Source organism: Callithrix jacchus, chromosome 10 (genome assembly GCF_049354715.1).
Source record: "Callithrix jacchus isolate 240 chromosome 10, calJac240_pri, whole genome shotgun sequence".
Taxonomy (NCBI): domain Eukaryota; kingdom Metazoa; phylum Chordata; class Mammalia; order Primates; family Cebidae; genus Callithrix; species Callithrix jacchus.
In genome coordinates this window covers 2,323,956-2,347,370 of record NC_133511.1, presented here as the reverse complement: position 1 = coordinate 2,347,370, position 23,415 = coordinate 2,323,956, and the positions used below count along the sequence as shown (strand labels likewise).

General features: G+C 45.8%; 1 protein-coding gene across 20 annotated transcripts in view; it reads left to right on the top strand.

The window, feature by feature from the left end:
- Positions 1-23,415, top strand: part of LOC144578020 (uncharacterized) — a 63,990-nt gene that overhangs the window by 16,252 nt on the left and 24,323 nt on the right. For 11 of the 20 annotated variants that reach the window (XR_013522949.1, XR_013522964.1, XR_013522962.1 and 8 more), the window contains exon 2: positions 13,477-13,835. Coding sequence is in view for 2 of the 20 variants with exons in the window: in XM_078339356.1 (XP_078195482.1) it covers positions 13,730-13,835 (106 nt within the window). In the remaining 18 variants the exon portion in view is untranslated. Of the gene's footprint in view, positions 1-13,476; positions 13,836-16,801; positions 17,100-20,014; positions 20,114-23,415 lie in introns of all 20 variants that reach the window. The other 9 variants (XR_013522958.1, XR_013522954.1, XR_013522956.1 and 6 more) reach the window with 3 other exon arrangements.

The window sequence follows — 23,415 nt, the reverse complement described above, 5'->3', positions numbered from 1 at the left end:
TTGCTGGAAGGCTGGACATCCTATTTTGCTTGTTTTCCTGGAGATTTAGGTTAAAATTAATTAGGGCTTTTGAGTCAGACTGTCTGGGTTCAAGGCCTGGCTGCCCCATTTTGTAGCTTCTCGGACAAGTTGCTTAACTTCTGTGAGCTTTTATTTTCTCTCCTGTAAAATGGCACAATATTATTGACATTATTATTATTTTTTATTTTTTTTTTAAATTTTTTATTGGATTTTAGGTTTTGGGGTACATGAGCAGAGCATGCAAGACAGTTGCATAGGAACACACATGGCAGTGTGCTTTTCTTTCTTTCTCCCCTTCACCCACATTTGGCATTTCTCCCCAGGCTATCCCTCCCCACCTCCCCCTCCCTCTGGCCCTCCCCTTTTCCCCCCAATAGACCCCAGTGTTTAGTACTCCCCTTTCTGTGTCCATGTGTTCTCATTTTTCATCACCCACCTATGAGTGAGAATATGCGGTGTTTCATTTTCTGTTCTTGTGTCAGTTTGCTGAGGATGACGTTCTCCAGATTCGTCCATGTCCCTACAAACGACACAAAGTCATCATTTCTGATTGCTGCATAATATTCCATGGTGTATATGTGCCACATTTTTCCAATCCAGTCTATTATCAATGGGCATTTTGGTTGATTCCAGGTCTTTGCTATTGTAAACAGTGCTGCAATGAACATTCGTGTGCATGTGTCCTTATAGTAGAACGATTTATAGTCTTTTGGATATATACCCAGTAATGGGATTGCTGGGTCAAATGGAATTTCTATTTCTAAGGCCTTGAGGAATCGCCACACTGTCTTCCACAATGGTTGAACTAATTTACACTCCCACCAACAGTGTAAAAGTGTTCCTTTTTCTCCACATCCTCTCCAGCATCTGTTGTCTCCAGATTTTTTAATGATCGCCATTCTAACTGGCGTGAGATAGTATCTCAATGTGGTTTTGATTTGCATCTCTCTGATGACCAGTGACGATGAGCATTTTTTCATATGATTGTTGGCCTCATATATGTTTTCTTTCGTAAAGTGTCTGTTCATATCCTTTGCCCACTTTTGAATGGGCTTGTTTGTTTTTTTCCTGTAAATCCGTTTGAGTTCTTTGTAAATTCTGGATATCAGCCCTTTGTCAGATGGGTAGACTGCAAAAATTTTTTCCCATTCTGTTGGTTGCCGATCCACTCTAGTGACTGTTTCTTTTGCCGTGCAGAAGCTGTGGAGTTTGATTAGGTCCCATTTGTCTATTTTGGCTTTTGTTGCCAATGCTTTTGGTGTTTTGTTCATGAAGTCCTTGCCTACTCCTATGTCCTGGATAGTTTTGCCTAGATTTCCTTCTAGGGTTTTTATGGTGCCAGGTCTTATGTTTAAGTCTTTAATCCATCTGGAGTTAATTTTAGTGTAAGGTGTCAGGAAGGGGTCCAGTTTCTGCTTTCTGCACATGGCTAGGCAGTTTTCCCAACACCATTTGTTAAACAGGGAATCCTTTCCCCCTTGCTTGTTTTTGTCAGGTTTATCAAAGATTGTATAGTTGTAGATGTGTTGTGTTGCCTCCGGTGCCTCTGTTTTGTTCCATTGGTCTATACCTCTGTTTTGGTACCAGTACCATGCTGTTTTGATTACTGTAGCCTTGTAGTATAGTTTGAAATCCGGTAGTGTGATGCCCCCTGCTGTGTTCTTTTTGCTTAGAATTGACTTGGCTATGCGGGCTCTCTTTTGCTTCCATATGAAGTTCATGGTGGTTTTTTTCCAGTTCTGTGAAGAAACTCGATGGTAGCTTGATGGGGATAGCGTTGATTCTGTAAATTACTTTGGGCAGTATAGCCATTTTCACGATGTTAATTCTTCCTAACCATGAACATGGAATGTTTCTCCATCTGTTTGTGTCCTCTCTGATTTCGTTGAGCAGTGGTTTGTAGTTCTCCTTGAAGAGGTCCCTTACGTTCCTTGTGAGTTGTATTCCAAGGTATTTTATTCTTTTTGTAGCAATTGTGAATAGCAGTTCGTTCTTGATTTGGCTTTCTTTAAGTCTGTTATTGGTGTAGACGAATGCTTGTGATTTTTGCACATTGATTTTATATCCTGAGACTTTGCTGAAGTTGCTTATCAGTTTCAGGAGTTTTTGGGCTGAGGCGATGGGGTCTTCTAGGTATCCCCTTCTGGTACACCTATCAAACGTAGATTAGGTCTTTTCACATAGTCCCACATTTCTTGAAGACTTTGTTCATTCCTTTTTGTGCTTTTTTCTCTAATCTTGGTTTCTCGTTTTATTTCATTGAGTTGGTCTTCGACTTCAGATATTCTTTCTTCTGCTTGGTCAATTCGGCTATTGAAACATGTGCATGCTTCGTGAAGTTCTCGTATTGTGTTTTTCAGCTCCTTTAATTCATTCATATTCCTCTCTAAGTTATCCATTCTTGTTATCATTTCCTCATATCTTTTTTTAAGTTCCTTAGTTTCTTTGCATTGATTTAATACATGTTCTTTTAGCTCACAAAAGTTTCTCATTATCCATCTTCTGAAGTCTAATTCCGTCATTTCGTCACAGTCATTCTCCGTCCAGCTTTGCTCCCTTGCTGGTGAGGAGTTTTGGTCCTTTCTAGGCGGCGAGGTGTTCTGGTTTCGGGTGTTTTCCTCCTTTTTTCGCTGGTTTCTTCCCATCTTTGTGGGTTTATCCACTTGTCATCTGCGTAGTTGCTGACTTTTTGATTGGGTCTCTGAGTGGACACCCAGATTGTTGATGATGAAGTATTTCTGTTACTTGGTTTTCCTTCTACCAGCCTAGCCCCTTCGCTGTACGACTGCTGAGGTCCACTCCAGGCCCTGCTAGTCTGGGGTGCACCTCTAGCAGCTGTGGCACAGTGAGGGATGCTACCCGTTTCTTTTTCTGCTATCTTTGTCCCAGGATGCCTGCCAAATGCCAGTCTTTTGGATATAGAGGGGTCAGGGAGCTGCTTGAGGAGACAGTCTGTACTTTTTTGGAGCTCAATTGCTGAGCTGTGAGCTCTGTTGTTCATTCAGGGCTGTTAGGCTGCTATGTTTGATTCTGCTGCAACAGAACTCATTAAAAAAAACCCTTTTTTTCTCAAATGCTCTGTGTTGGGGGGTTCGGGCTTTATTTTTCGATGTCCGATGAGGTGTCCTGCCCAGCTAGAAGGCAGACTAGCCACTGTTTGGCTGCCAAGGCTCCGCCCTGCTGTTGTGTGATTCACCCTGTTTCTGCAGGCTCTGCTGTGGTCTCCGCCACGCCCCACGGCAGAGTCTCTTCGTTCTAGGGTGTTACCTCAGCAACGGCAGGCTGCATCAGCAGTGGGCGTGTATCTCAGTAGGGACGGGTTGCCTCGGCAACGGCTGGCTGCGTCAGCAGTGGGCGTGTATCTCAGTTGGGGCGGGTTGCCTTGGCAACGGCTGGCTGCATCAGCAGTGGGCGTGTATCTCAGTTGGGGCAGGTTGCCTCGGTAGTGGTGGACGCCCCTCCCCCACAGAGCGTCTCGGACCGTCTGCTCGGGATAGTTTGAAATTGCGGTTTTGTTCATCCCACTGGGTATCCCAAACGATCTGTCCCTGCAATCCCCTGGGCTGGCCTACTGTCCAAGTCTTGTTCAGTCTCAAGTCCAGCCCTCTCAAGTCTCAGGTTGCTGGTTCAACAGGGCACCCGGACAAGCGCGCCCTGTGGGGATTGCTGGGTAGGGCTGGCCGCCGCCGCCCCGGCTGCCGGCTTTGCCAGGCAGACCTACTGCCTGGCATCCTGTGTCTTTTTTATACTTGGGATTTTCCCATTCTGTGGGCAACAGAGATCAGTCTGGAAATGCAGCTCTGACTCACCATTTGCGGATTCAACAAGAGCTCCAATCCTCGACATTATTATTATTATTTGGAGACAGGATCTCCATCTCTCACCCCAGTTGGAGAGCAGTGGCATGGCGTGATCAAAGCTCGCTGCCGCCTCGACATCCTGGGCTTAAGTGATCCTCCCACCTCAGCCTCCTGAATAGCTGAGACTACAAACATGAACCATCATGTGCAGCTAATTTTTTTTTTTTTGAGACAGAGTCTTGCTCTGTCACCAGGTTGTAGTGTAGTGGTGCGATCTTGGCTCACTGCAACATCCACCTCCTGGGTTCAAGCAATTTTCCTGCCTCAGCCTCTCAAGTAGCTAGGACTACAAGCATGAGCCACCACACCTGGCTAACTTTTGTATTTTTAGTAGAGACAGAGTTTCACCATGTTGGCTATGATGGTCTCAATCTCTTGACCTCATGATCTGCCCACCTCAGCCTCCCAAAGTGCTGGAATTACAGGCATGAGCCACCACCATAGCCAATTTTTTGTAGAGACAGGAGTCTTGCTTTGTTGGCCAGGCTGGTCTCCAACTCCTGGGCTCAAGCAGTCTTCCTACCTGGGCCCCCTAAAATGCCAGGATTACTGGCATGAGCCACCCCCGCCATCAGCCTGATGTTAATATGTTGATATTAATGTGATACAAACAGTTCCTGCCTTATAGGCTTGTTGCGTGGCTTCAATGAGACAGTGCAGGGAGATGCCTGAGAAAGTGCCAGGCACCCCCATTACATGAAGGCAAGACTCAGCATCTACAGTACACTCCCACTGCTACAGGAGGTGGATTGGATGGAGATCTTCATGCCTATTTGCAGATGAGTAGGTTGAGGTTCAAAGTAACAAAGTCCTGGGGTAAGAGGCCTGGTTGGGGCCACTCATGCACTGGATCTATTAGTGACCTGCTGTGGGAACTTGGGATGGTACCTTCCCCTCATCAATGAATTGATGGGGTTAGAAAGGCTCTCCTGGGAATTGTGAAATGTGGGGTCTCCAAATGCTGGTGACAAGTGAGGTGGCAGCACCTCAGAGCCTGTTCCAGGCACCAGGGCCAGGCATCCACCCTCAGGCTTAGGGGTTTCCATCTGCATCCTTGGCCAGCACACCTGTTTTACCAAGTACACAACTTCCCTGGGGTCTTGTTCAGTAGAATCCAGATTCTGACCCAGAAGGTGCTCCCTGGAGAGGCCAGTGCTGTTGGTCCGAGGACCACACTTTGAGTAGCCAAGGTCTGAATTTGATGTGGGTCATGGTATACACCTGTGTAAAAAGCTATCAAGGCCAGACGCAGTGGCTAATGCCTGTAATCTCAGCATTTTGGGAGGCCAAGGTGGGTGGATCACCTGAGGTCAGGAGTTCAAGACCAGCCTGGCCAACGTGGTGAAACCCCTCTACTAAAAAATTTTTAGAAGGAGGATCCAAGTTGGCTGATTAGGAGCAGCTCAGGATTGCAGCTTCAAGCAAAAGCGTGGTGTGTGAGTGGACGCTGCATTTCCAGTTGGATTTTTATTGCCCACAGACCAGAAGATTCCCAGGCAAAGGAGCCACACGGGTCACCAGTGTGACTGTTCTTGCTGGTGTGGTAGGTCTCTGAACAAAATACGTGGGTCCAGGCATCATTTAGCTGGTGACTGGAGCTCCTGGGAGACAGAGTCATCCATTCAACTGATAAAAAGGGGACTGAAACAGGGAGCCAGGCCAGGAGATTCCCAGGCAAAAAATTGCCATGAATCTCCATGCAGCTGTTTCAGCCAGTGCAGAGGTTTGCTGCAAGGGAAATCACACAGATCCTGGTGCCTTTTCAATAGGTGACTGGAATGCCTGAGAGACAGAGTTGCTCATTCAGCCAATAAAAAAGGGACTGAAACAGGGAGACAAGCCAGGAGATTCCTGGGCAAAAAAGTGCCATGAGCCTCCAGCAGCTGTTTCAGCCAGTGCAGCGGGTCTACACACAGGAAATCACACAAATCCAGGTGCCGTTTCAACTGGTGACTGGGATGCCTTGGAGACAGAGTCAACCATACAACTAAAAAAAAAGGGGTGGGGGGTCTATGACAGAGAGCCAGGTTATCAGGCTCGGCCAGTCCCATCCCCACAAAAAACAATCTGAGACACTCTGTATTGAGAGTTTTACAGCAAGCACAGCTGAACTTGGGGTGGTCCAGCTCTGTGGGGGAGCGGTGTTTACCATTACCGAGGCAGTCCACCACTACCAAGGTAGTCCACTATTGTTGAGGCAGCCTGCCATTGCCAAGGCAGTTCTAACTATACTCCTATAAACAGGACTGCAGGAAAGTTCACATGGCAGCTGGATGGAGCCCACAGCAGCTCAGCAAAGCCTCTGCAGGCACACTGTGACTAGGCTGCCTCCTTACTGGGCAGGGCAGCCCTGATAAAAGGTAGCAGCATGACAGAAACTTATAAGTAAAGCCCTAACTCCCTGGGGCAGAGCACCTGGGGTTAAAAAAAAAAAAAGGTGTTTATGAGTTCTGCTGCAGCAGACTTAAACGTACCTGCCCAGAAGCTCTGAATGGAACAATGGAGCTCACAGCTCAGCACTTGAGCTCCTATAAAGGACAGACTGTCTCCTCGAGTAGCTCCCTGACCCCCATATATCCAAAGAATCACCTCATAAAGGAGAGCTCAGACACATCTGGCAGGTATCCTTCTGGGACAAAGCAGAAGAAGAAACTGGCAGCAACCCTTACTATTCTGCAGCCACTGCAGCTGATCCCCAGGCAAGCAGGGCCTGGAGTAGACCTCAGCAGTCCTACAGCATAGGGGCCTGATGGTTAGAAGGAAAAGTAAGAAACAGAAAGAAATAACTTCATCATCAGCAAACTGGACGTCCACTCAGAGACCCAATCTGAAAGTCAATGACTACAAAGATGGAAAGAAACCAGCACAAAAAGGATGAAAACACCTGAAACCAGAATGCCTCTCCCCCTACAAGGGATCACAACTCCTCACCAGCAAGGGAACAAGGCTGGATGGAGAATGAGTGTGATGAATTGACAGAAACAGGCTTCGCAAGGTGGATAATAAACTTCTGTGAGCTAAAAGAACATTTTCTAACCCAATACAAAGAAACTAAGAATGTTGTAAAAATGTTTGATGAAATGCTAATGAGAATAAACAGCTTAGAGGGGAATGTAAGTGAATTGATGGAGCTGAAAAACACAACATAAGAACTTTGCGAAGTATACACAAGTTTCAACAGCTGAATTGATGAAGCAGAAGAAAGGATATCAGAGGTTGAAGATCAACTCAATGAAATAAAATGAGAAGGCAAGATTAGAGAAAAAAGGGTAAAAAGAAATGAATAAAATATCCAAGAAATATGGGACTATGTGAAAAGACCTAACCTACGTTTGATAGATGTACCTGAATATGATGGAGAGAATGAATTCAAAATGGAAAATACTCTTCAGGATATTATTCAGGAAAACTTCCCCAATCTAGCAAGGCAGGCCAATATTCAAAGCCACGAAATACAGAGAACATTACAAAGATATTTCTTAAGAAGAGCAACCCTAAAACCCATAATTGTCAGATTCACCAGGGTTGAAATGAAGGAGAAAATGCTAAGGGCAGCCAGAGAGAAAGGTCGGGTTACCCACAAAGAGAAGCCCATCAGACTCACAGCACATCTCTCAGCAGAAACCTTACAAGCCAGAAGAGAGTGGGGGCCAATATTCAACATCCTTAAAGAAAAGAACTTTCAACCCAGTATTTTGTATGCAGCCAAACTAAGCTTCATAAATGAAGGAGAAATAAAATTCTTTATGAACAAGCAATTACTCAGAGATTTCATCACCACCAGGCATGCTTTACAAGAGCTCCTGAAAGAAGCACTAAACATAGAAAGAAACAACTAGCACCAATGACTCCAAAAATGTACCAAATGGTAAAGAGCCTCAACACAATGAAGAAACTGCATCAACTAATGGGTAAAACAGTCAGCTAGCATCAAAATGGCATGATCAGATTCATACGTAACAATATTAACCTTAAGTGTAAATGGGCTAAACACCACAGTCAAAAGACACAGACTGGCAAGTTAGGTAAAAAGCCAAAACCTATTGGTGTGCTGTATCCAGGAAACCCATCTCACATGCAAGAATACACACAGGCTCAAAATAAAGCAATGAAGGAAAATTTACCGAGCAAATGGAGAGCAAAAGCAGGAGTTGCAATTCTTGTCTTTAATAAAATAGACTTTAAACCAACAAAGATCAAAAGAGACAAAGAAGGATGTTACATAATGGTAAAAGGATCAATGCAAGAAGAAGAGCTAATGATCCTAGATATATACGCAACCAATACAGGAGCACCCAGATATATAAAGCAAGTTCTTAATGACTTATAAAGAGAGTTAGGCTCCCACACAATAATAGTGGGAGACTTTAACACCCCACTGTCAATATTAGATCAACGAGACAGAAAATTAACAAGGATATCCAGGACTTGAACTCAGACCTGGACCAAGCAAACCAAATAGACATTTACAGAACTCACCACCCCAAATCCACAGAATATACGTTCTTCTGAGCATCACATCATACCTACTCTAAAATTGATCACATGATTGGAAGTAAATCACTTCTCAACAAATGCAAAAGAATGGAAATCATAACAAACAGTCTCTGAGACCACAGTGCAATCAAGTTAAAACTCAAAATTCAGAAACTAACTGAGAACCACACAGCTTCATGGAAACTGAGCAACTGGCTCTTGAATGTTCCCTGGATAAACCATGAAATGAAGGCAGAAATAAAGATGTTCTTTGAAACCAGCGAAAATGAAGACACAACATACCAGAATCTCTGGGGCACATTTAAAGCAGTGTCTGGAGGAAAATATTTAGCAATAAATGCCCACATGAGAAGCAAGGACAGATCTAAAATTGATACCCTACTGTCAAAATTGAAAGAGCTAGAGGAGCAAGATCAAAAAAACTCAAAACCTAGCAGAAGACGAGAAATAACTAAGATCAGAGCAGAGCTGAAGGAGATAGAGACATAAAAAACCCTTCAAAAAAATCAATAAATCCAGGAGCTGATTTTTCAAAAAGATCAACAAAATAGACCACTAGCCATATTAATTAAAAAAGAGAGAATAATCAAATAGATGCAATTATAAACAATAAAGGGGATATCACCACAGAGTCCACAGAAATACAAACCATCATCAGTGATTATCACAAACAACTCTGTGCACATAAACTAGTAAACCTGGAAAAAATGGATAAATTCCTGAATCCTTGCATCCTCCCAAGCCTACACCAGAAAGAAGTCAAAACCCTGAATAAACCAATAACAAGAGCTGAAGTTGGGGCAGCAATGAATAGCCTACTACCCAAAAAAAGCCCAGGTCCTGATGGGTTCACAGCTGAATTCTACCAGACATACAAAGAGGAGCTGGTACTATTCCTTATGAAACTATTCCAAACAATCCAAAAAAAGGGAATCCTTCCCAAATTATTTTGTGAGACCAACATCATCCTGATACCAAAATCCGGCAGAGACTCAACAAGAAAAGAAAACTTCAGGCCAATATCCATGATGAACATAGATGCAAAAATCTTCAATAAAATACTGGCAAACAGATGGCAACAGCACATCAAAAAGCTTATCCACCATGATGAAGTAGGCTTCATCCCAGGGATGCAAGGCTGGTTCAACATACACAAGTCTATAAACATAAATCACCACATACACAGAACCAGAGACAAAAACCACATGATTATTTCAATTGATGCAGAGAAGGCCTTTGACAAAATTCAACAGCCTTTATGCTAAAAACCCTCAATAAACTAGGTATTGATGGAATGTATCTCAAAATAATAAAAGCTATTTATGACACACCAACAGCCAATATCTTACTGAATGGGCAAAAACTGGAAGCATTCTCTTTGAAATCTGGCACTAGACAAGTATGCCCTCTCTCACCACTCATATTCAATATAATATTGGAAGTTCTAGCCATAGCAGTCAGGCAAGAACAAGAAATAAAGTGTATTTGAATAGGAAAGGAGGAAGTCAAATTGTCTCTATTAGCAGACAACATGATTGTATATTTAGAAGACCCCATCGTCTCAGCCCAAAATCCCCTGAAACTGATAAGCAACTTCAGCAAAGTCTCAGGATACAAAATCAATGTGCAAAAATCACAAGCATTCCTATACATCAATAACAGACTTAAAGAGAGCCAAATCAAGAACAAACTGCCATTCACAGTTGCTACAAAGAGAATAACATACCTAGGAATACAACTAACAAAGAACATAAAGTACCTCTTCAAGGAAAACTACAAACCACTGCTCGATGAAATAAGACAGGACACAAACAGATGGAGAAACATTCCATGTTCATGGTTAGGAAGAATCAATATTGTGAAAATGGCCATACTGCCCAAAGTAATTTACAGATTCAGTGCTATCTCCATCAAGCTACCAATGACTTTCTTCACAGAACTGGAAAAAACCACCATGAACTTCATATGGAACCAAAAGAGAGCTCGCATAGACAAGTCAATTCTAAGCAAAAAGAACAAAGCTAGAGGTATTACACTATCAGACTTTAAACTATACTACAATGATACAGTAATCAAAACAGCATGGTACTGGTACCAAAACTGAGATATAGACCAATGGAACAGAACAGAGGCCTCAAAGGCAACACCACATATCTACAAGCATCTGATCTTTGACAAACCTGACAAAAACAAACAATGGGGAAAGGATTCCCTGTTTAATAAATGGTGCTGGGAAAACTGGGTAGCCATGTGCAGAAAGCAGAAACTCGACCCCTTCCTGACACCATACACTAAAATTAACTCCAGATGGATTAAAGACTTTAACATAAGACCTAACACTATAAAAACCCTAGAAGGGTTGGGCACGGTGGCTCACGCCTAAAATCCCAGCACTTTGGGAGGCTGAGGTGTGTGGATCACGAGGTCAAGAGATTGAGACCATCCTGGTCAATGAGGTGAAACCCCATCTATACTAAAAATACAAGAATTAGCTGGGCATGGTGGTGTGCGCCTGTAGACCCAGCTACTTGAGAGGCTGGGGCAGGAGAATTGCTTGAACCCAGAAGACAGAGGTTGCGGTGAGCCGAGATCATGCCATTGCACTCCAGTCTGGGTAACAACAGCGAAACACTATCTCAAGAAAGAAAAAAAAACCCTAGAAGAAAATCTAGGCAAAACCATTCAGGACACAGGTATAGGCAAGGACTTCATGACCAAAACACCAAAAGCATTGGCAACAAAAGCCAAAATAGACAAATGGGAACTAATCAAACTCCACAGCTTCTACATAGCAAAAGAAACAGTTATTAGAGTGAATCAGCAACCAACAGAATGGGAAAAAATTTTTGCGATCTACCCATCTGACAAAGGGCTGATATCCAGAATCTACAAAGAACTAAAAGAGATTTACAAGAAAAAAACAAGCCCATTTAAAAGTGGGCGAAGGTTATGAACAGACACTTTACAAAAGAAGACATACATGAGGCCAACAAACATAAAAACAATGCTCATCATCACTGGTCATTAGAGAAATGCAAATCAAAACTACACTGAGATACCATCTCACACCAGTAAGAATGGTGATCATTAAAAAATCTGGAGACAACAGATGCTGGAGAGGATGTGGAAAAATAGGAACACTTTTACACTGTTGGTGGGAGTGTAAATTAGTTCAACCATTGTGGAAGACAGTGTGGCAATTCCTCAAGGACCTAGAAATAGAAATTCCATTTGACTCAGCAATTTCATTTTCTGGTATATCTCCAAAGAATTATAAATTTTTCTACTATAAGGACACATGCACACAAATGTTCATTGCAGCACTGTTTATGATAGCAAAGACTCTGAACCAACCCAAATGCCCATTGATGATAGACTTGATAGGGAAAATGTGGCACATATACACCATGGAATATTATGCAGCCATCAAAAACGGTGAGTTTGTGTCGTTTGTAGGGACATGGATGAACCTGGAAACCATCAATTCTCAGCAAACTGACACAAGAACAGAAAATCAAACACCACATGTTCTCACTCATAGGCAGGTGTTGAACAATTAGAACACATGGTCACAAGGAGGGGAGCATCACACGCGGGTCTTTCAGGGGAAAATGGGGGGGGTGGGGAGTTAGGAAGAGAGAGCATGGGGAGAAATGTCAGATATAGGTGATGGGGAGGAGGGCAGCAAATCACACTGCCATGTGTATACCTATGCAACAATCTTGTATGTTCTTCACATGTACCCCAAAACCTAAAATGCAATTAAGAAAAAAATAATTTAAAAAAATTTCTTTAAATTAGCTGGGCATGGTGGCATGTACCTGTAATCTCAGCTACTGGGGAGGCTGAGGGGAGAGAATTGCTTGAATGTGGGTGGGGGTGGCTAACTGAGCCGAGACCATGCCATTGTACTTTAGTGTGGGACACAGAGCAAGACTCCACCTCAAAAAAATAAAAATAAAAACCCAAAAAGATGAATGCACTCTTACTATAGAGGTTATGCCTCCCTTAAAAAAATTTCAAACATACACACATGCACATGCATGCACGTGTACACGCACGTGTGCACACACACAAACACACACACAAACACACACAATTCTGAGTTCTATATTGACAGAAAGTTGCACATAAAATAACATAAAAAAATCCAGCCCTTGAAGTGTTGCAGATAAACTCAGAGTGTTAATGAACCATGAGCCAAATGAGGGGTACTGGCCACCCAAGGTACCCCTTAGCCCTCCTCTCCCCTCACTCACCCCATCTCCTGTACATTCACGCCCCAACACACACTTCCATCCAGGTGTCGGGCGGGATGCAGGCGCCTCACCCTCCAGCAGCCCTGCCTTTCTCTGGAAATGCATGTGGTCTCTAGCTCTTTTTGGCAGGAGACAAAGCCACCAGCTTTGTTCCTTGGCCCCAGCAGGAGGAGGAAAGGGAGAATTTCCTTAGGAGAGGTTCCAGCAGAGGGATTTCTGCTTCAAAGGGAGCATAGCACTTCAGCCAGCTGAGCGCTGTGGCACCACCCTCCAGAAGGGTCCTGGTACCCCTCGTGCCCAGCATGCAGATCCAGGCTGGGTCTGCAGTACAGACCACTCTCCTCCTGTCTCCTGCTCCCTCCCTTGCAGTTGGTGACCCCTGAGGTCTCCTCTGAGTGGCCTCTGTCCTTGGTTACCCACCCACCCTGTCCCCTGTCCTTGTCCCCTTGGTGGAGATGGATATCTCCTTCCTTTTCCCCCACCTGCCCCACTGCCTCACTCTTGTCATTTATTTCCTCACTTAGGTCCTCTTCCCTGGAGGGCCATGTTGTTGCTGAGAGACCCGGCATGCCTCCCTGTGTCCCATGCTTGTTGCTGGAATCTTCACACTGCCCTGCTGTGACGTGGGCCACTGCATCACCTCTCTGTGCCTTGGTTTCCTTGCCTCTAAAGATAGGCCTCGTGGGATTGTTTGTAAGGATGAGCATCAAAATGCAAGCTGAGTCCTTAGAATTCTCAGCACATAGCAAGTGCTCAATAAACTGCCTGGCTGCTGTTCACTGGGGATACAGTTCTTTTGCTCTCTGGATATCTGATTATGCTTTGTCCCTTCCTCACAGGGCCATCTGTCAATGCTGGTGAGCTGAGCTCAGCCAAGGAGCCAGCCCCTCCTGCTGGTCCCAGATCCATCCAGTTTGGAGTGTGTGCACCAACCCTGTGACTCCCTCCACTTCACCGCCTGGGTACAAAGGAAGAGACCAGGACAGCAGCAGAAAGGAGTGCTGCTCATGTGGCTCTTCCCAGAAGCGGGAGCCTCCCAGGCCAGGAATGTGAAACCATTTTGCAGATGAACAAGAGGAAGCCAGAGAGGTTATGAGACAGACCCAAGTGGGCTCGCTCTTCAGTCTTGCTGTCTGGAGTCTGGAATGTGGGCCCATGTCTGGAACTGCTGTGCCCAGGCAGCTTGCCTGGAAATCAGGTAGCATGGGTAAACCCCCAAATCCCCCTGTGGCAGACGATGAATTTGTCGTGGCTGCACACCTCTGTTTTGCTTCCAAGAAATTAAACTTTGGCAGCTGGAAAGGGATGGAGTGGGGCGGGTGGGGTACAGCAAGACCAGGAAACAGAACTGTCATCTAATGTCTGCAGAAGGTGGTAGAGCCAGCAAGTGGGATTAAGCACCTCTGTGCTTTGTGGCAATTACCATGTCTAAATCTCTAACTCTCTCACTGCCACAGAAAGGGTTTCTGTTTCCATTTTATAGATAAGCAAACTGAGGCTCAGAGAAGTAAAGTTTTTTGCCCAGGAGACTCATAGCTGGAAGGAGGCAGGGCTGGAATTGATAATTTTTTTTTGAATGTTCAAAAGATACTTCTTATTTGCCTGTTTAAAAAAAAAATTATCCCTTACTTTAGACAATTAGTAAAAGTTACAGGAACCAACAAAAGGTGAAGGAGAGAGCTGTCATTCAAGGCTTTTCCAAAAGAGGTATCAATGTGAAGAATAGTAAAGAGACACATTATGGAATTAAAAAATTTTAAAAACTTCTTACAATAAGTCAATATTTGTCATAAAATCTTGTTTTTGGCCAGGCACAGTGGCTCACACCTGTAATCCCAGCACTTTGGGAGGCCAAGGTGGGCAGATCACTTGAGGTCAGGAATTCAAGACCAAACATGGTGAAATCCCGTTTCTACCAAAAGTAGAAAAATTAGCTGTGCTTGGTAGCACATGGCTGTAATCCCAGCTACTCAGGAGGCCGAGGCAGGAGAATCACTTGAACCCGGGAGGCAGAGGTTTCAGTGAGCCAAGATTGCATCACTGTACTCCAACCTGGGTGACAGAGCAAGACTCTGTTTAAAAAAATATATATTGTTTTAACCAATCATTTAGTTTTGTATTACTGTATTTTAGAGATGTATTTCTAGAGATACATGTTACAGATGCATCTCTAGAATGATTTTTATAACTTCTTTATAATTATAACCAACTGAATTATATAAATTTTTTTTTTACTAACCTTATTATGACTTATATAGACCATTCACAGTGCAATTTTTTTTTTTTCAAACAGGGTCTTTGTCACTCAAGCTGGAGTGCAGTGGCATGATCATAACTCACTATAGCCTCAGCCTCCCTGATTCAAGCAATCCTCCTGCCTCAGCTGCCTCAGTAGCTGAGACTACAGGCACCCAACACCACACCTGGCTAATTTTTTATTTTTTGTAGAGTCAGGGCTCACTGTGTTTCCCAGGCTGGTCTCTAAATCCTGGACTCAAGTGATCCCCTCACCTCAGCCTCTCAAAGTGCTGGGATTACAGGTGTGAGCCACCATGCCTGGCCCCAGGCTAGATTTCAGACCCAAGCCCTCACCTCATAGGCTGCAGAACTGAGCTCACATTCCATTGTAGGGGGAGACAAGTGATGAACAAATAAGATTAATATAGGTAAATGATGTTTTGCAGGAAATTAAATGATGAGATGATAGGACAGAGGATGATAGCAAAGGTGTGGAATCTAGACCAGCCACATGGTGGAGGTGGGGGGACTCTTGGCAGAAGCCATGTTTGAACTCAGATGGGGAGGAAGAGGAGGAGCCAGGCATGTGTATGTTAGAGGGAATAGTGTCCTGGGCACAGCGACAGCATGTGCAGAGGCCCTGGGGTGAGACTGAGCCTGGTGTGCTGGAGGAACAGAAAGGCCTTCATGGCTAGAGTTCTGTGAGTGATGAGCAGGAAGGCGCTGGGGCTGCAGAAGTAGGCAGGGGCCTGGCAGGTCACGTCAGGGAGTTTGGGTTTATTCCGAGGGCAGCCAGAAACCACCAGGAAGGTTAACCAGATTTCCAGGAGGCTCCCCACACCTGGGATCAGATTCTGGCTTTGAGAGGCCGAGGTGGGTGGATCACAAGGTCAGGAGATTGAGACCATCCTGGCTAACATGGTAAAACCCTGTCTCTAGTAAAAATGCAAAACATTAGCCAGGCATGGGGGCACTCCCCTGTCATCCCAGCTGCTTGGGAGGCTGAGGCAGGAGAATCGCTTGAATCTGGGAGACGGAGGTTGCAGTGAGCTGAAATCACGCCACTGCACTCCAGCCTGGGAACAGAGTGAGACTGCATCTCCAAAAAAATTAAAAAGATGGGGGGACGGGATGTCAGCCAGGGGCATTGGCTCATGCCTGTCATTCCAGCGCTTTAGGAGACTGAGGCAGGAGGAATACTTGAGCCCAGGAATTTAAGACTAGCCTGGGGAACATAGAAAGCCCCAACTCTACTATACATATATATATATGTATGTGTGTGTATAGTATATATATATGTGTGTATATAGTATATATGTGTGTGTGTGTGTGTACGTACATATACACTATATATAGTATATAGTATAGTGTATATGTACGTACACACACACATATATATAGTACATATATAGTATACATACTATATACTATATATATGTATAGTATATATATAATTAGGCGGGAGTGGCGGCACATGCCTGTAGTCCCATCTACTCTGGAGGCTGAGGTGGGAGGATCATCTGAGTTTGCAAGGTCGAGGCTGCAGTGAGCTGTGGTAGTGCCATCCTTTCTTTGCAGAGCAGGCCTGAATACCAAGCCCTTGGTACCGAGCTGATGACCATGAATGGTGCCCAGTATTTCTGCAGTTGTCTCTGTTAGCATCCATGCAGCACCTTCTCAGATCCAAGGCTGATCACATCCTGGCTCCTTGGGGGTCCTCCTGCCCAGAGGACTTAGAGTTCACTATGTTTCCAGGCTGGTCTCTAACTCCTGGACTCAGGGTGATCCTCCCACCTCAGCCTCTCAAAGTGCTGGGATTACAGGTGTGAGCCACTGGGCCTCACCCAGGGCTAGAATTCAGACCCAAGGGGAGGAACCTGGAGATGGCCCAGCTCCCAGAGCTCCCCATTCCTGTTTCCCTTCCAGGGCCAACTCAGTGAGATTTCCATGGACATCAAGCATTCTTTCCAAGGAGGGTCCAAAGAGCAAGCTCCTGTGCCTCTGAGGATGGGTGTGGGTCAGGAAGCCTCAGTTTATCAACTTGTGAAAGTGTCACAGTAACCTCAGACCTCTTCAGCACTGGTTCCCTGATTTGAGAATTTCAAAGATCAGCAGACTTAAAAATATAAATATTGAGGCAGGGGTTCCTAAACCCTGGGCCACAGACTGGTACTGGTTTGTGGCCTGTTAGGAACCAGGCTGTACAGCAGGAGGTGAACAGCAGGTGAGTGAATGAAGCTTCATCTGTGTTACAGCCACTCCCCATTGCTTGCATTCCTGCCTGAGGTCTGCCTGCTGTCAGATTGGCATTAGATCTCATACGAATGCAAATCCCTATTGTGAGCTACACATGCGAGTGATCTAGACTGCATACTCCTTATAAGAATCTAATACCCGATGATCTGTCACCTGAGGTCAGGAGTTCGAGACCAGCCTGGCCAACATGGTGAAACTCCATCTCTTCTAAAAATACGAAAGATTATTTGGGTGTGGTGGCAGGTGTGTAGAATCCCAGCCACTCCGGAGGCTGAGGCAGGAGAATTGCTTGAACCTGGGAGGCTGAGGCTGCAGTGAGCTAAGGGTCACAACACTGCCTGGGCAACAAGAATGAAACTCCATCTCAAAAAAAAGAAAAAGAAAAAAATTGTCAGGACACCTTGCTGGACCCTCAGTAAGTGCTAACACTGCCTAAGGGCACTAGCCATCTTTTGTCACTGCCTTCCATTACCCCAGGTGGGACCATTTTGTTGCAGGAAAACAAGCTCAGGGCTCCCAGTGATTCTACATTATGGTGAATTATATAATTATTTTGTTATAGATTACAATGTAATAATAACAGAAATAAAGTACACAATAAGTGTAATGTGCTTGAATCATCCGGAAACCATCACCGCCCATGGAAAAACTGTCTTCCATGAAATTGGTCCCTGGGCTGGGACCAGTGAGCGCGGTGGCTCGTACCAGTAATCCTAGCAGTTTGGGAGGCTGAGGTGGGTGGATTACCTGAGGTCAGGAGTTTGAGGCCAGCCTGGCCAACATGGTGAAACCCCGTATCTACTAAAAATACAAAAATTAGCTGGGCGCAGTGGTGGGCACCTGTAATCTCTGCTACTCAGCAGGCTGAAGCAGAGAATCACTTGAATCTGGGAGGCAGAGGTTGCAGTGAGCCAAGATCACACCACTGTACTCCAGCCTGGGCAACAGAGTGAGACTCCATCTTAAAAAAAAAAAAAAAAAAAAGGAAAGAAAGAAACTGGTCCCTGTGACTAAAAGGGTGGGGGCTGCTGTATGGAAGGATTGGTAGAGTTAACTACCAATTTAAAAAATTTCCCAAGCACCGAGTTGTGAAGAAACCAAATACTATCTGTGGTTTTCATTCCTTCCTGAAAGGAAAGATAATTAGCTGGTGCATGTGTGTCAGCTCCTATCGTGAGATAAAAGCTGGGACCTGAAATGCCAGGTGCGGCTCTGGATGCTTAAGAACTCACTGTGGGATGCATGCCCGGGGACACAACTGTGAGGTGGCAGATCTGGGATTCAAGTCCCCAGGGGCCGCCTCCCCTATCTGCACTTTGCACCCCTAAAGCCAGTGGTCCTCAAGCATCAGCAGGCACCAGTGTTACCTGCAGCACCCACCTGGAGGTGGGTCTGAGAATGGGCATTCCTCACCTGTCCCCAGGTGGTGCCAGTGCTGCTGGCCCCAGGAGGTCACCCTTCAAGTACCACTCCTCATGGGGGCTGAGCAGGGTGGGTCTGCCTGAATTCCAGCACCCTGGGAGGCTGAGGCTGGGGGATCCCTTGAGGCTAGGAGTTCAAGACCAGCCTGGACAACACAGCAAGCCCCTATCTCTTTAAAAAAAAAACCATACACACTTACATGCATATATACATGCTTGCATACACACATACATGCATTCCACCACTCTCTGCTCTCCTATGCCCCAGATGAGTTTCCGCTTTTTGAAAAACCTACTCACTTGTTTTGGTTTCTCATTTTGCTTTGAAGACGTCGGATATCAAACCCATTCTGGGACCCATCATATGGGTCAGGGCACCAGGTCTGGGGCTGCCCCACTTCCAGGGCTGTGTTCCCATCTGACAAGTAGGAAAATAGTGACTTCCATCGTCTCTCTCCAGGAGGCCAAAGGTATGAGGAGGGGAACTCAAGAGAGATGGTTGGTGAGGAATCTTCCGGAAGATGGACACTGCCCTCAGGCAGTGTTAGCACTTACTAAGGGTCTAGGGTGTCCAGACATGATTTCCTTTCTTTTTCTTTTTCTTTCTCTTTCTCTTTCTTTCACTCTCTCTCTCTCCCCTTCCCCCTCCCCCTCCCCCTTCCCCCTCCCCCTCTTCCCCCCTCCCCTTTCCCCTTCCCTTCCCTTTCTCCTCCCCTTCCCCCTTTTCTTCCCTTCCCTTTCTTTTCTTTTTCTTTCTTGTTTTGTTCTTGTTGCTCAGGCAGGAGTGCAATGGTGCAACCTGCTAGCACACACAGATAACTTTTTTTTTTTTTTGAGACGGTGTTTCAGTCTTGCTGCCCAGGCTGCAGTGGGTTCAAGCAATTCTCCTGCCTCAGCCTCCCAAGTAGCTAGGCTTACAAGCATGTGCCACCATGTCCCACTAATTTTGTATTTTTAGTAGAGACAGGGTTTCTCCATGTTGGTCAGGCTGGTCTCGAACTCTTGACCTCAGGTGATCTGCTCACCTTGGCCTCCCAAAGTGTTGAGATTACATGCATGAAACATCACATCTGACCCAGACACCATTTTCTGTATTGATCTATCAAATTTTTGTTGTGAGCTTTTTGGGCTCCAGGCAGCCACTATTTTCCTGTTTTACATCAACTCATTTAATTTCCCTTATGAGGTAAGAGCTGTCATCCCCATTTTACAGGTGAAGAGACAGGCACAGAGAGGCTGAGTTCCTTGCCTGAGGTTTCACAGCAAGTAAGAGGCAAGGCCAGGATTCCAGGCCAAATCAGGAGGCTCCCGGCTCTCTGTTGCCCAGCTCTGGTCTTCTTAATGAGATCCCAGAATAAGGCTAGGATGGAGTGGGGAGCTGTGCCTGGCACTACTGCTAGCTTTCCAGGTGTAATAAGTTTAAAGTGTCCCCCAAAACGTAAATCCACATTCTAACCCCCAGAACCTGTGACTGTGATCTCATTTAGAAGAAGAGCTTTGAAGCTGTCATTAAGGATCTGATGATCTGGAAATGAGAACATTGGTGGACCCCAAATCCAAGGTGAGGTGTTCCTGGAAGAGAGAGGTGGAGGGAGATTTGGGACACAGATACAGAGCGGAGGGGGCCTTGTGCAGATGGAGGTGGAGGCTGGAATCACAAAGTTCCAAGCCAAGGAATGCCTGGAGCCACCAGAAGCTGGAAGAGACAAGGAAGGGGCCTCCCTTCAATCCTCTGGAGGAAGCAGAGCCCTGCTGAAGCCTTGACTTCAGACTTCTGGCCTCCAGAACTGTATGAAAATCAAGTTCTATTGTTTTAAGCCACTAAGTTCATAACTTGTTACTTTCAGCCTCAGGAAATTGACATGCTTGATAAAATCTCTCCCCTCTCTGGGCCTCTGTGTCTTCACCTCTGTGCCCACCATGCAGCTTCTGGCTCCCCTGCTCACTAAACCCTGACACCAGCTGGCCAGGGACCCCTCTGTACCTGTGGGGAGTATAGTGGGCCACCGGCCTCCCAAAACTGCACTGAGCAGGCCCTTCTGGGCTTATGCCTGGAGCTGCCTCCCTCGACAGACGCACTGGGCTGGGATCAAGAGGTGTGGGCTCTGCTGCAGACCTCAGTGGCCTTGGACAAGACACTGTTGTCCCTTGGGCCTGTTTGATCTGGGAGATGGGAGCTTTCTCACCTGCTCGGTTTGCTGGGAGAATACACAGGGTTCTTTAAACATGACAGGGTCTCAGTCTTTCGTGGACATCATTGTCATTGGTTTATTATCTATCTATCTATCTATCATCTATCTACCTACCTACCTACCTACCTACTACATATCTATCTACCTACCTGTATATCTGTTGAGATGGGGTCTTGCTGTATTGCCCAGGCTGAACCACAGTGGTGCAGTCATGGCTTACTGTAGCATTGACTGCCCAGGCTCAAGCAGTTCTCCCACCCAGCCTCTCAAGTAGCTGGGACCACAGGCACATGCCCTCATGCCCAACTAACTTTATTTTTATTATTATGTGTATAGATAAGGTCTTGCTATGTTTTGCAAGCTGGGCTCAACTCCTGGGCTCAAGCAGTACCCCCACCTCAGCCTCCCAGAGTGGTAGGATTACAGACATAATATGCTGAGCCCAGTCTTTTTTAAATTTTGAATTATTTTATTATTTTTTGAGCCAGAGTCTCACTCTGTCACCCAGGCTGGAGTGGAATAGCATGATCTCAGCTCACTGCAACCTCTGCCTTGTGGATTTTGAGCAATTCTTTTGCCTCAGCTCCCCAAGTAGCTGGGATTACAGGCGCCTACCACCATGCCCAGCTAATTTTTGATAGAGACAAGGTTTTCACCATGTTGGCCAGGCTGGTCCTAGACTCCTGACCTTAAGTGATCTACCCACCTTGGCCTCCTAACATGCTGGGATTACAGGTATAAGCCACCATGCCTGGCCTATTTTATTTTACTTTATTTTGCTTATAGAGTCAGAGTCTCACTATGTTGCCCAGGCTGATCTCGAACTCCTGGGCTTAAGCAGTCCTCCCTTCTTGGTCTCCCAAGATGCTAGAATTACAGGTGTGAGCCACCACGCCAGCCCATTGTCATTCTTGTAATGAGTTTTTCCTGAGTCTCTCCTACATGCCTGGCTGGACATGAAACCCCTCTCAAGGAATAGGCTTTCTCTCACATTCAATAGGCTTGCTCTCACATTTGCTTTCACATTCAATAGGGTGAGTCCAATGCTGATGACCTTCATTTTAGTAATGAGGACACTGAGGTCCAGAGCAGTTAAGACTTATGAAGGTGCACAAACTGGCCCAGGTTCTCTGACGTTTTAGTGCCCTGTGACTCCTGGGAGTTTGCTGGTGGATGGGCAGGGGACAGCTGGTGATGTGCCATGTTGGGATGGGGGAAGAGCAGGCAGAAGGGTGTTCCAGGCCAAAGGTACACTTGCATGAAATCCAGGAGTGTGGACTTTGATGCTGGGTAAGGCTGGGGCAGTGAGGGGCCTGAGAAGGCCGATTGGCTGCAGTCAAAGTTGGCTAAGCATGGTGTTCTTTGTGTTTCTGAGGCTGACCTCTGTGAACTCTGAGAGAGAGAAGGGATGCTTGTGTGTGCTCACGTGCATGTGTGCCCAACAGTGAGGTGTGGCAGTCTTGTGAGACGTAGCCCATGTACAAGCAGCTCCATCATGTGTGGAGGGCTGCTTGGAGGCCATAGGCCTGGGATCTTGAATGTGTGTGTCTGTTTCCACTGGTGGAAAATGGGTGTATCTCTTAGGAGGAGCTAGGAATGTGAGTTGGCCTGAGGTCCAGGGAGAGAAAGCCTATGGCTGCAAGTGGGCAGGCCACATGAGAGGGGTCTGGGAACATTTGTGTCCATGTGCATGCATGTACCTCACAGTGTATGCACCAGTGGATGAGTATATGCATGCCTGTGTATGCAGTCATGCACACACATATGCATGTGTGTGTATCTATGCTTATGTGTATGTGAGTGCATGTGCCTCTGTGTGTCTGCTTGTGTCTGTGTACAAGCCTGAGTTTATGTGCATGTGAGTTTTGCTTTCACATTCAATGCTAGTCAGAGGCTCCAGTTCCTGTAAACCTCATGGTCTCATTTTCCAGCAGACATCACACAGCAGTGGCATTGGGCACAACAGCCTAGTCTAGTTCTGGCCTATTGCCTCCCCTTTTCAAGCCTCTGGCTGCAGGGTGTAGAGGGGATATAGGAGAAGGCAGGACACCTGACGCCCAGCTGGCTGCAAGCACCACCATTCCTGGCATCTGTGGCATGAAGCCACCCATGGGAGTCTGATGAAAGTCACATTACTGGGACTGGGTAGGGCAGAGCTGTCCTGGGAAATATGGGTACACCTTCATTGTATTAAAAGTGAAAATCAGATCACGCCTCTCCTCTGTTTCTCTTCAAATGCTCCAAAGAGTCCCTGTTGCATTTAAAACAAAACACCAGTCTCTAACTGGTATCTCTGGCATCATTAGGGCCCCGCTGGCCAGAAAGACTGGGGAAGGAACCGCCCATGACATATCCACTGTGTGACTCTGGGCTTTGGGTCCCTTACTGTAAAAGCAGAGTAGGAAGTCCTTGGAGGGGACAGGGATGATCGTGTGCTTGTGGCTGTTCCTCTGGCCAGTGGGTAGATGCTGGGAGGCTCTGGAGTCTTGGCCATGAAGGAGACAGTCCTCCCAGTGGGCCAGAATCTTTTCACTTTCCATATAGCCTATGAGACAGCAAAGAGTGGTTGCTTCCTCATGCTTTTTAAAAATTTTGACTCTATATTTTATTTTTTGTGACAGGATCTTGCTCTGTTGCACAGGTGGGGTGCAGTGGCACGATCAGCACTTAC